This window comes from Amphibalanus amphitrite, unplaced genomic scaffold (genome assembly GCF_019059575.1).
Source record: "Amphibalanus amphitrite isolate SeventyFive unplaced genomic scaffold, NRLGWU_Aamphi_draft 000169F_arrow, whole genome shotgun sequence".
NCBI classification, from domain to species: Eukaryota; Metazoa; Arthropoda; class Thecostraca; order Balanomorpha; family Balanidae; genus Amphibalanus; species Amphibalanus amphitrite.
Window position 1 is genome coordinate 690,570 of NW_024881664.1, and position 13,802 is coordinate 704,371.

Below are 13,802 nucleotides of genomic sequence, written 5' to 3' on the forward strand. Positions count from 1 at the left end.
ACCCAACGGATTGCTCTCAACGAGATCTCGCGATTGGTGGTATATTTTTGGTCCTAGGTCAACATTTGACCTACTTTTGACCGGTCAAAGGTCAAATTTTCGGGAAAATAGACTTTTTTCAACTTTCGGCGGCGATTGCGGCAAAACGGTGGGAGATATCGACTTGAAACCTTCACTATCGTGTTCCTTGATCAATTCTCTATCGTTTGGTATGTATTTCGTTTCCCTAGCTCTAAAAATGGCGCGTTGGGAGCGCCGGAAGTCGGCAAGGTCACAGTCGACGGCAGAAATTCGAAAATTCAAAATTTAAATTTTTAAAATCTGATTGTATTTTTGGATTTGGGAGGTCCATTTGCTCCCTATAGAAGCTAATATTGCTGCATATTCCCATTGAGGTGACAAGAATTAGCAAAATAGTGGTTCGGGCGCTTTTCAAAAATAGTACCGGACGCTGTTCCTCTTGTGACGTCATAGCTCCGTGACCTGACCTGACCCGGTCAAATTTCTTATACCATATGATAGCCAATACTTGCCCCAACATGCATGGGAAGTTTCATCACGATCCATCAACCGATGTCCGTACCACCGGCAGGAAACCTCGGGCGTTGGCACTCAGTTTGTGAAAATCCGGCCGGAGGCTGTACCTCTTATGACGTCATAACTCCGTGACCTGACATGACCCGATCAATTTTTTTTCGGCAAAAGATGCGCAAAGGTTGCCCCAGAAGGTATTGAAAATTTCAGCCCGCTACGACAAGCCGTTTAGCGTGCACTTCTAAAAAACCTCAGGGGGGGGGGTTGATACAACCCCCCCCCCCCTAGGCGTTCTAGGGTTAATACCGTCACAGGACTCTGAATATGAGCAAAATAAGTTAGTTTGTGTATGGTTCGCATAACGCTGAAAATCACTGATTAAAATTGTACCGGCTACAGATGTAGAAAAAAACTTTATGAAGTACTTATCGCAATGCTTATGAATCTATTTGTTACGATATGTACGACACGTTGAGCTTCACTACATGCTTATGACATACCCATGGACTCGGTCTCAAACTTCTCCTGGAGACGACTGAGACTGGTGCTGAGGTCGTCACGCTCCTGAGTCCTGATGTCACACTCCTGCTCCTTTTCGCTGAGCTTAGTCATCAGGTCGAGGTTCTCCTTCTCCAGGTCCTCGGCCTTGGTGAGCGCACCTCTCAGCTCCTCCTCCTTGGCAAGCCTGAGGGCACAAAGGTCGGTGACGGGTCAGTTTGCCAGAAGAACGCGCAGCCTGGCTAGATATTCCCTAAAATGCATGAAACCGTCGAGGTTTTGCAGTCAGTATCTCACTGGCCATAGAAACGGTATCAACTGGTCACATTTCATATCTTCCTCTTTCTTAGATTGAACGCTTGAGAGTGTATATGTGGGCTCGGTTGTTACGCTAACCAGAGCTGTTCCGAGTGACATCATGAGTCCACTATTAAACCTTGCTGTTTGCTTAGCATGTTCCTATAGAAACTTCTTTAGCAAACGCTACTCACATCTGTACGAGGTTGTTGACGTTGATGTCGGTCGGCCGCAGGTCGCAGTCCTCTCCGTTCTCTGATTGGAGGATCAGCTGCTGACAGATGCGGTCGAACAGGAGCCAGTGCTGAGGATACGACCCATAGTCCACTGCGAAACAGCAAAAATGGCGAACCTCCAGTCAAACAGGTGGATATCAATTTTACATTGTCGGTTGCTACGGAATATTTTTAGCTTTATACCGATACACTGGTTGCAAATTTCAACATCATCCGATAAAACAAACTGTATATCGTCGTAAGAGAAGTTGGAGTATCGGACAAAACAGCTAGTGACGACTCACGAGGCAGCAGGAGGCAGTGTTGTAGCAGAGACAGCAGGTGAGGATAGGCCGCTGTGTTGTTCAGCTTGGTCCTGAGGAGCTCGAACATGGCTGACGCCGACTTGGTGTCCACGTGAATCTCCTCGTACCGTTTGGCCAGTTCCCGCTCGTCGTCCGTACGAACGAGCTCGAAAAAGTCCAGATGCCTGAGAGCACAAGCGCAGCAAGTTAGGTGACGTTCGCATCTACCTATATTGAGATCCCACGTCAAGCCATGTTCATTGTTCACCCTTGGAAACATGCATGCATCGTTAAATGTTTACACGAACGTTACGCCTTACCAATCTATAAAATTAATCAAATATCCTTATTTTACGACTAGTTATACTCGTTGGGATTGTCGAGTTGACTGATCTGGTTCCACGACACCGAACTGAGGCTCTACCACCACGCTGCCTACTCTGGTACCGCTCTCTCCAGCGCCACCTAACGACCAAACATTCCGGCTGAACCGATCGAGCTCAAAGAACCTCCCTTCCTCTCCGCCTGCGGACCCACCTGTCCAGCGTTTCGTTCTCGAGTTTGCGCAGCTTATCGATGACTGGCTGCACGCCCAGCATCAGGAACTCGTATCGCAGGTGGAGTCTGAACTCGAGGCTCTCCTTGCCGGCGCCGTAGCTGAGCACGGCGTTGACGAAGGACATGATGGCCGTCTTGAGACTGACGTCGTCGGCGTACGTACCCGTCGACCGGTCCAGGTCGTTCACGATGCGCTGAAGAGGAGGTCACATGTTAACACCAAGCGTTTGAGATGTATCAGGGATGTCATATCACGTTGCCCGATATCTCGATAAGTGCTGGGGTTGCTGTTATGCATCGCATGTATGTACAACGCATATGTATACCTAAAATAAACATACTAACTTGATGATAACCACACACGTAATAGAATGAATAAAACAGAAGTGACAAATGCACTTACGACATCACTAAGAAGATACCTACATGATAAGGCACACCTATTGCATGCAAATAAACACGAGAGTTAGCCTGCAAATTTAATACAAACAATGACCAAACGCTTCCACTCTACTCACAAGCTTGGTGACTGGATTTGCATTGCAAACAGCCCAACCCAGTCCCCACAAGAGACGCCCTTGACATACCTGAAACCGGGTCCTCTCGCCGGCGTACTTCTGGTAGTAGGCCATCGAGTCGAGGACCTTCCGGTGGCCTCCGGGAACCAGACACACGGCGCCCAGAATCTCCAGCACCGATACCTTGGTCTTGACGTTCTCACACGACAGGCTCTGGGAGATGACATTCAGGCCCTCCGGGTGCACCAGCACGTGCGAACGCCCGTTCTGAGGACGGGGAGGAGAGGGTTAGAAGTGGCGCAACGGGTTATATTACGTACTCCAGCGTGGCTGAGTGTCCTCACGGGTCGTCTTCATGCATAGGCGAAAATATGGAGATGAATCACACAGCGGTCATGGGCGCCATATGATTGCTTATGCAAGCGCAAAACGTTTAGCTAAGCTACCGCGAAGGTCACTTTGGATTTCGTTTGATGCATCAATGCATTTGTTCTGCGTACACAACGTCGTTAAACTTTCTACAAACTTCTACTAGCCACATTGAATAAAAAAGAATAATCGGTTATAAAATTGTTATCCGCCATATCAACTCCAATTTATCATCCGACATATCTGCATGTTATCATAACTCGTATAAAAACACCGATCCCAACATTGCCGCTCGCCCCCCGTATAGGAGCCACGTTCTCCTTCTCGCGCTGTCAGAGCATCCCCTATCCCGGTCCATTCCCCGTCATACCGTGTTATTCATGAGCGCCTTGACGCAGCCGATCAGGCTGCTGTGAATGCTGCTCTCGGCTGTGCTGTGATCCATCGAGTTGAGGAACTTCTGACATGCCTCCAGGCCCTCCAACTCCAGGAACTTGATGACGAATGAGTTGGGCTGCGTGCGCAGCGCCGTGCGCAGAGACTCCAGCTGCTTGGTCCGCTTGGTGACTTCCTCCTCACTCTTGTGAGGGAAGGACAGCTGAAACGGGAGCATCATCGTCAGATGGGAAGTCTGCAGTCGTCAGATGGGAAGCATAATAGGATCATATATGGATTACCAATAAGCATCAATGGGCAGTGAACTGCTTGTGCTATGTTGGCAGAGCTTCAAAGCACACGAACAAGAAAGCTCAAAACTCATTTCCAGCACGCTAACACGAATTCATTACACTAAAAATATGTTTTAACCGTGAACAGTACCTTTGACACATTCAATTTCGAAACGCTTTATTATCATGTGTTCCAGCATATGTCTTCAGACTCAGACCTCACACACCCCGGTTCATGCGTCACGACAAAGCACTAAGCGTTAGACGGGCTCAGCGGGGAACGGGTCCCGTGATTCCGTGTGTCGCGACGTACAGCGGCATCGTCAACAAGTAACGGGCGTGAACTCACGACGCCGAGGTACCCTCAGCCCGGATAACATAGAGTGGATAGCCATCTTTGTCGCAAACGGCGCTGTCCGGTGCTCGTTCGCGTCTCTGATATAGATCAGTGGCGTCCGAAATACTGTAAACCGCCTTGTAGGCTGTGTTGGACACTGCGAATCAGCCCGTCAGCTCTTTCCGTAAGGGTTGTTGGAATCGCATGTCGAGGCGATTGCGAGCCACGGGTGAAACTACCCAGCGGCGTTGACACCGCCAGATTCCGGAGGCGATAATCGGAGTGGTGTAAATCGCGTAATTACGACCGGTGACTTTCCACCACCGGTCTGGCGAGAGATCCTCGCATAATGAAGCGTTTAGCGTACACATCGTGCGCCGGTCGGTTAGATCAGATTATCGCTAATTAACCAAACAGCCGCGGAATTTCTGCTGACCCACTTAACAACACCCACGCCTTGTGGTGCGCTTATGACGTAACAACAGACAGGTTTACGAATTTTTGGCCAAAGGGTAGATGGACAGCGGCAATTTCTCTGAATTAAACGTAAGTTTGTGAAAAAGGTTCGACCCATTAGTATCCTTGAAAAACATTGCCGTATTATGATCTATAGTCACTATGTGCTATCAGCACATAAACGGTCAGTCGTCGACAAGGGAACAGTGGCGAGAGAGACATGGGAGAAAGGTCCTAAGGTGCGATTGGAATGCCTGGCTCGCCTGACCGATAACCACTCTCTCTCTCTCTCTCTCTCTCTCTCTCTCTCTCTCTCTCTCTCTCTCTCTCTCTCTCTCTCTCTCTCTCTCTCTCTCTCTCTCTCTCTCTCTCTCTCTCTCTCTCTCTCTCTCTCTCTCTCTCTCTCTCTCTCTCTCTCTCTCTCTCTCTCTCTCTCTCTCTCTCTCTCTCTCTCTCTCTCTCTGTCACCGTTCCTTCCGTGATCCACCTGATTGCAGCAGCGCTCATTAGCCCTCATCAGCCCCGGTCACGTGTCTGTGACCGGTCATTAGGCTGACCCCAGGTCACGCACGTGTCAGCGGAGCGCACAGGTGAGAAGCGGCGGCCACGGGGCGGGGGACCAGACCACGAGGCAGCTCCGGACGGGCCAATCGGACCATCTCAGCGCTGCGGACCGGTCGAGGTGGCGGCGGCGGCGGCGGCGGCGGCGGAACCCGTTTTGGGGAGCCGAGGGAGGCATCCGTCCCCGCCCGCGGCCACAGACAGCCGGGGAGGGAGGGAGGCCGGCAGCTGCCGCGCCGAGGACACCCGCACTGGCGGTGCTGTACGACACTTGCAGACGGCAGCAGAGGAACGGATCCGCCAAAGATCCCGGAGGAAGCCTTGGGAGTACCAACAGAGTCCCTCCTCGGTCGAAAAGGACCGCAATCATGTTTCAGGAAGATATTTGGAAAAGGAATGTGACACCCGACGATGGTAAAGCGAAAGTCGGCGAGTTAATCTGATTGGACTATTTCCTGGTTTGGGACACCTTAGACGTCCCCTTTCCAGATGGCAAGATAACGGGCCTCCAATTTCTCCTATGAACCACCATTAGGAAATAGAATACCTGTTTCCACTTTCTGATATTTCTATACCTAACTTTAGAAGAGACGCCAAACTCGTCCATCTGATACACCGCGCCTTCATCGAGATTTTTACGTTCCGACTATTGGGGAAGCATTTTCAAGATAAAGTGCGAAGACATGTGGTGAATTTGTGTCAAAACTTACCTCCCACCCGAAGCGATTTTGTCATGGAATACCTTCTTGCTCATTCATCCATTGACTCCTTGGTGAAGGAAGATTTTGTCGATGTGATACTCCCACTAAACTTACCCCGGTGAGGGAGGTGATTTTGTCGATGTAGTAGTCGGGCAGCCGGGCCAGGTAGCTGTGGCCATTTCCATTGTCCGTGTCATCCTGTAACACACAACAAACGCCATTGTAATAATTGTTCAAATGACGCATTCGATTCTCACTTTTCCTTCCAAACAAACAGCTATTACTGACCCAGTAACATTAGCAGGGCGCAAAGCCCGGTGACCACGCCGCTGCATTCTTTCCGCAGTCTGCAGGCCATGCGGCACAGCATACTTTACGGCGCTCACTGGTAGCGCCATCTATGGACAAAAATATCGGATCACCTGTGTTGTGCGGTACAGCCTACCTACTGCAGTAGCGCCTCCGTGGCCTGTGATACTGTAGGACAATAAGACTAAGAATCGATGTAGGACAAATTGGTTGTTACGCTGACAGTGTGTTTATTGCCTTCTCAACACTCTTTGTAAAAGGGATTGCCTTTGCGACCGTGCGCTCCTTACATTAGGGTGTCAATAGTGAAACCTAACACAATCCGTAACATTCACTCACATGAGATATAAAATGAAATCCTGGTTTCACACTCATTAGTGAGCTTATTTATAAGTAGCAAAAATTAGTCATGCAAATGGACCTGAAAGGAATGCTGAAAAGCATCCCTAGCTAATATTATAAATATGTTGAGCTAATTAAGTACGAGATCCTTAAAAACGTTGGACAACAGTTACGCCACACCAGACATTATCGTCGCAACTTGAGCGGGTGATACTGTTTTTAGTACGGAACTGGAGAGATAGTAAAGCTGTAATGGGAAAGGTGAATGATCGATGTTACGCTTGTTGGAGCCCAGAAGGAACAATGCCCCATTTGGACAGGTGGTTAATGCGAACGTCCGCTACTAGGCAGCCTCTCCACAAAAAGTCATCTTTGTATCTCGTACTGTTTGTTCGGGAAAATCTCAGCATGTTGCTAGTTAACGGGATACCTGCGCAAAAGTGAACTAGACAAGTAAGCTGAATGGAATTGATTGCCATTGTGGTAACAATGACTTACGACAAGAAGCTGTCGATTGACGCGGTCAGCTTAGACAATCCGAAAAAAGACGGTAGTTAGCACTGCTTTATCGATAATTATCGCCATTCAGACCTGTGCACAAGCGCTACTCTTGAGTGATTTTCCACAGGCCGTGACGCGGCAATGCCAGTTCAGTAGTCACCCGAGCCCAAACGTTTCCCGTGACAGGGCCGCTAAGCGATGAGACAAACAAAAACACCGCTCGGCAGCCGGCGCGCTGGGGTATCGGACCGATGTCGCTGGCCTCCGAATAGACTCCAAAGCCGTCGCGGGAAGTCGTTGCGGTCGCTCCCACCCCCGACGGACTGGAACACTGCTCTCCACGCCTCAAACCACTCACAGAGACAACGCCACTAAATTGTCGGACGACTCACGGTCAATGAAGCGTATTGGTGAGCACCTGGGACACCACATTAGCATGGCCATTCGAGAGTGAGGACAGGTTATCCCACGGTCGCGACATTTGACCTTGACTCGCTAAAGCTCGTGTCAGGCACCGGAGGAGTGTGCTTTTAATAGTACGAGTTCCGGGCCGCAGGGCATTCCGTCGATTTTTACAGTGACGTCCACTGTCCTTTATGATACTGTCACCGTTCAGTGGACAGTCATTTATCCATAAAATGTATCGTCCAGCTCTGTCCTGACGGAGTAGTTTGTATTAGTCGGTCGCCTTCATATGAAAGGCTCCTGATTCGTCTCTTCCAAATAACCTTTGGAGCGATCTTCAGCATAGCCCAGCAAGTTAAACGCATCTGAATGTCGCTCTCCCAATTCCAGACCTTTCAATTCTCGGTATCGTGGCGGCAGGTTTTCTCCAGAGCTGTCCACTGTCCCTTCATTTCTATACCGAGAGTCGGGTGACAACCGATAGCGCATCATCACCGAACCGAGATAGAATGAAATCAGACACGGTCACCGCGACGCAGTGGCAGAAGGTAATTAAAAACGACAGGTGAAAGTCCTCATGACGTTTTCCACTGAGATGACACGAAAAACGAAACAAAAATCGTAAGGTGGTGAAAGACATTTGGTAAGACTTACACACGGCCATCGAATATCATAAACATGACGTAGCCAGCGTACGCTGAGCTACATCTACGCCGACCTCACTTTGTCAAACTTCCAGCTGGTGGCGTTCAAGGAGCATGAGCCCCCTATAACCTGGTCACGTCCACCAAGAAGTATGGTCGGAATAACCCCTTCTCTCAGGGACATCACATGGATTATTGGCAGTGCCAAGGCCAGTGACAACACCCCGAGGGGCGCCACCCGCCCGGCCGGTAACCAGCACAATACCTCTCCGTTACCGAGACGTTCCCTCGCGAGGCTTCACGGCGAGCCCCCCCCCCCCGGATTGTGCTTCAGGGACACTCGATACACTGCTGTATCCGTGACGATATTCCCCGAAAGTGTTGACAGCTATCGCATCATGACACCGCAGCATTGGCCAACTATTCTCCCGCTCTGACAGTCCAAGGTCGAGTCTGCGGATCCAGGCGCCACCTGACACACAGATGTTTGTTTGGTTCAACTGGCTTTTTTCTTTTGCGGTGGTGATGCACGTACCTTTTTCTTTCGGCTGCAGTAGAGCTGCCACTTTTTCTCGAGCGGCAGTTCCAGCATTGCTGACCGGTTCGCCGCGGTGAGATCAAGCTCCTCCTGTAAGAAGACAGAACATCATCGGTGAGCAGAATGATAACACTGTTTCAACATTGATATATGGCGGTTATGAATTGTCCATCAATTCAGGGAGGCAGTATTCTGCTCACGGCTAACGCTCGTCCATCATTGCATATTTATTTTGCATAATGGTCGCTTTTTTATCGGTTGAGGGTTCTTCTCCGTGTATTTAAAAAATTGTTTTATCAATAAAAATCATTTAGCAGGACAGGACAGCATGCACATTAGTGTGCCAATAGCAAAGCAGTCTATTCCATCTGACCTGCTTTGAAACCACGTAAATTGATATGGTATGTATTGCATTTAGGGCCTTGTGTATTGCAACAGTAGGTACTCCTCCGATGGAAGGCCTATCACGAGTGTGGCATCAGCTGACTCCTCCGTATCGAACGCCGAGCATTCAGATTCTGTACCATGCCCCGTACCATCCGGCTCTGCGCAGTAGCACGTGCCTGGTCCAGGTGACCATACCCCATCGGTACCCCCGAAGGTAGAGTGAAGGGGTCAGGAGGGGGGAGGCGACTGTGCCGTGCATGGAATGCGGACGGATTCGGCACGGCACTGAGTCACAGGCCGGTTTACGGGCCATAGACGGAATAGAAAGGTTCTTATTTAGTCACGGCAGTATAGTCTCAGTCCACATACACGTGTTCATCAATATTAACCTCTCTCCTTTCTTCCCTCCCTCCCTCCCTCCCTCCCTCCCTCCCTCCCCCTCTCTCTCTCTCTCTCTCTCTCTCTCTCTCTTCTTTTTCTCTCTCACCCTATTTAACTTTCCCTTCTGATTCCTCCTTTCTTGTTCGTTGTATTTTTATTGCTCAAATCGATACAAAGGCGACTATAACGAACTTCCCGAATTGGCAAGCGTTGGTAGCTCCACTGTGCAGCACGCAGGAATCCCCTGACATTCCCTCGCAGCCAATCCATTCACTGGGGTTCAGTGTGAACAGAGAATGCAGTCCCAGGAATGGTGACAACCCATAGTACCGGGCACACAAGTCACAGTGCACGGAATTGTCCCGAACTGAACGGAATGCCCTCAATAGATCACTAAATCGTTCGGCAGGTCACGCACCCTTTACTATATGCCGCCGGTTGACGAACAGGCAGCGGACAGGCGGAAGGGCGCACACTTCACCTGTCGATGACGTCACCAGTGACCCGGTGACACGCAAGTCAGTCGTGTCGCACTGCCGGACATGAAGGAATGTCGCGGCAGATGGTGGACATTCGGCCGGCCTCGTGTGTCATACCAGGCACGAGGCACGAGAGCAGCCCAAGGCCGGTCCGTGACAGGCTGAGAATCACGGCCGGACCGGCTTCTATCATGGTATGGAGTGGCTCGGGTTTTGGCAGAAAATCTGGCTTACGAAGATCCTGAAGCTCTAACGGGACAGTGGCACGAGCCGGGGAGGCTTAGTTCCCGGCACTAGCCTCCCGTGCCAGCTGTAATTCACCGGCCGACACCGGCCGCCGCCGTGCAGTTCGCGCTGCGGGTCGGTATCGAGTCACGAGCGAGCCGTGAGTGACTGTCGTGACAGTGGTGCTGCTTTCCCGGCACGCGCCGAGAGGCGGCCGGCGGGCCGGGCGCGGCCTGCTCGCTCGCGACGGCCTTTCTCCCGGACCGGACCAGATAGGACCGAGCCGCCCAGACGGACCGAACGAGGCGACACGGCCGCTCGGCCGTCCGCGCCACAAAATTATAATGAACGCTCGTGACAGTCTCTCTCCTCCCTCTTTCTCTTCCTCTCTCCAAGAGAGCAGGACGAGTCGTCTGCGGTGTCTCCTCTGTCATTATCCGCCTCCGCCTCGACCTTCGCCGGCCCGCGTCAAAACGAGACCGCTCGCCATAAACCACGCCGAGACGCTGAGAGGATCCTGGGAATCGTCAAATACATTTCCCACAGTTCCAGAACCTATGAGATTCAATGGTTCAGACTAAGTTCAAGACGCTGATCAGGTCATCAGGTGTGACGAAGGTTGACTGAGAGGTCGCGGAGGTCGCGGATAACGTCACGCACAGCCACCGTGACGCGTCAAAGTCGTGTCACCAGTTCGTGACTCTGTCACGCCCGTGGTGCGTCTCCGTGATGAACTGGTGACGGTCGTCTGACATGCTGCGGCGCATCACGACAGATCGTAACGGGGCGTCACGCTTCGTCTCGACAGTCAGAGGTCGTCACGGCAGTCCAACAGAGGTCGTCACGAAGGGTCCAGACTGCAGTCGACACCAGCAGACCGCATCGGCAGTCGGTAGCACCATCATTAACCGGGCTACGCTACCTCCGCGGCCTTCTCCGCGACAACGTCCGCGTACCGCCACTGAACAAACGGTATTTACGCGGCTGTTCCAGCACTGCTGTTCAGTGCTCGGCGGCGGCGGGGCGGAGGAGGCGACGCGTGACCCCCAGAGGAGGTGTGCAGTGATGTATCGCTGTGTAATCGCCACGACGAGACGGCCGCTCGTCACGGACTCGGTTCCGGTGGTGGCGTTTGTTCGGAGGAGTGCTACGTACCGGCAGTGGTTCGCCGTGAGGGATGGCTCGGCGAGATGGAGAGCTACATACACAGCGTACAGTGTCATTGACGTAGCTTCTCACAGTAAGGGGAGCTACCACAGCGGGGACGTCTTCTAGTTTGTAATTATATGTTATTATACGCTGAATTAGGAATAGCTCTGGGATTTATAAAAGTAAAAATACATAAAAGGCACAGCAAGTCAGAAGGCTCGACAAACCTCTGGCACGTCCGTTCGCAACTTCTCTTCTGGTTATCAGTTCCAAGAGAAAACGTTCCAAGAGTTGAGACCAAGAAGTTTATATGCAGATGATTACCCGATTTGCCGGTCGAATGCCGACCACATCCTTCTCCTAGGGAGACTCACAATCACTTTGCACTGCTGCTTATCCGATAGAAGTACCGCAAGACTCGAGCGTTTTTAAGCTTCACCGCCGGTAGAACGCTTCTCCATTCTGATTCATTCCATGAGTGCACGTGTGATGCTTAGAACTGGGTACCTACCGGATCACGGAGTGTTCCTGGTACACACCATTTAGCTTCCGCCTTTGATTTTTAGAAAAGACACGGGATCTTTCCTTGGTTCCTAGAACTATCCCTGCCCATCATGCAAACCAAACAAAAGCATAAATGTCAATAGAAGCAAATCTGACGCATACCTAATTGCCTTTTTTATTAGCATGGCTAAAATTCAAAAGGTTGTAATGATAAAAGGTGCAGAGAAGTATTATATATGTATGCATCATATTCATAGCATCATGGCCACCCATCTTTTCCCTTCCGCCATCCCTAATATTTGACGTAGCTTACCAGGACTTCCAGGAATTTGGCCTCCACCTCCTCGGCTCTCGGCATGGGCTGAGTCGGCGTCAGCATCTGCAGGTTCAGCGCGTCACCCGTCTTGCTGACACAGTAGGTGATCTCTGGAGGTTCGTCCTTCTGCGGGTCACACGGGGTCAGAGGTCAGGTCAGTCACTGGGCGCACAGTGACAGGTGAGAGTCGCCCGATGTCCCCACATGGCATTCGCTCGTGTCGCACAGAAAGCGAGAGAGCGGCCTGATGGAAGAGCGATGTCCTTGGAGAGATGAGAGCTGTCGCCTTGTGGTGCCGGGGCTCTGGTGGGTGGCGAGAGGTGCATGGAAAGATGACATGGTCGAATGTGGGGTCCGACTTTCGTGATGCTGGGTGTGAGTAATTTGTCCGGACTTTCAGTCGCTATAACATACCAGCAACTTTAAATTCATACAGACATACCAGGACAATCATTGATGTTGATTAACAGGACCAATAAGCATGACGAACAAAGTTGCGTCGCGCTGCAGTCTGTACGCAAGTGACCGTTGCGGGTCTGTGGCGGCTGGTCTGTAGGTATATGGTCCGCGGTCGCTGAACTGTGGGGTTGGCCTGTGGATGCTGCTGTGAGACGGGCTGGCCATTGATGCACTGTGAGACTGCAGTTCCGGCACATTTTCATAAGCTCGTCACGACATTGTCCCAGACGGGCAGACGCTCAAGGCCGCACATAGCATAATGCACATATCTATTGAACGTCGCCTCAGGTGGCGGCAACTATGAATGAATTTGTATGGTAATGCCAGAGGGATGGTTGAATGAGTATGGCCTCCAAATGTCCCTCCGGCTAACAAAGTAAAGCGTAGGCAAATATGCATTTTTTGGCAGGTTCCCTTCTCAATTTAGCCCTCTGATGCAGTTTACAGACCCCGCACCGTCCGGGCAGGAGCGGTGCCACTCGGTGCATCCGTAGGCCACCGACCGGCACCCAGCACTAGTCCGTGAGACTGTGGCAGCGGTGCGGGGGCCTCGGCACCGCAGGACGGCAGATGGAGCCGAGCTGCGGTCACCGCCGCCACCGCCGACCGTTCAACACACACCAGACAGACAGACACACAGACAGACAGTGTTCAGTGTCCGACCGACTCACATTTGGGCCGATCGGGATCCTTATAAACCGTTTATTTCATGGGTGGCGATGGTAGCATACCATTTTTAAGTTGAGCAGCTGCATTTCAGTCCGTAAAAAGCAGCCTAGGCTAAGGGATTCTTAAAGATTTTTCTTCAAGAGCTATAAAACAGAATGTAACTGTTCTTAAATAATGCATTTTAGCTCATTACCGGCATTTAGTTGATTTTAAGGCATTCACACCTTTGAATTCCCTCTTTCTCAGCCAGATAGACCCGTACCTACTTTCTTTTCAGTTCGAAGCGGACAGTATATTCAAACTTATTTCATAAAGGTCTACGTGTTTCGTTCGGTAGTTGAAAAGAGAACATGACGCCTCATCCGTCCGCGCTCTGTCGCCCTCGGTTCATTAGCTGGCCGAGTTGCGCCATTCAGCTGTGTTGTGGTGACACGGTGTCGAGTGGCTCCGTCGGTCGCCCCAAGGCCGCCAGCGCGA

The 13,802-nt window shown here is 51.1% G+C and overlaps 1 protein-coding gene across 6 annotated transcripts in view; it reads right to left on the minus strand.

Moving 5' to 3' along the window:
• The window catches only part of LOC122383642 (disheveled-associated activator of morphogenesis 1-like), a 51,501-nt gene that overhangs the window by 4,523 nt on the left and 33,176 nt on the right, over positions 1 to 13,802 (minus strand). For all 6 annotated transcript variants that reach the window (XM_043370285.1, XM_043370284.1, XM_043370286.1 and 3 more), the window contains 9 exons: positions 12,195 to 12,323; positions 8,754 to 8,846; positions 6,132 to 6,215; positions 3,665 to 3,892; positions 2,995 to 3,192; positions 2,387 to 2,601; positions 1,850 to 2,034; positions 1,524 to 1,656; positions 1,035 to 1,219 (listed from right to left, as the gene is read on the minus strand). In XM_043370285.1, coding sequence (XP_043226220.1) covers positions 1,035 to 1,219; positions 1,524 to 1,656; positions 1,850 to 2,034; positions 2,387 to 2,601; positions 2,995 to 3,192; positions 3,665 to 3,892; positions 6,132 to 6,215; positions 8,754 to 8,846; positions 12,195 to 12,323 — 1,450 coding nt within the window. The remainder of the gene's footprint in view (positions 1 to 1,034; positions 1,220 to 1,523; positions 1,657 to 1,849; positions 2,035 to 2,386; positions 2,602 to 2,994; positions 3,193 to 3,664; positions 3,893 to 6,131; positions 6,216 to 8,753; positions 8,847 to 12,194; positions 12,324 to 13,802) is intronic.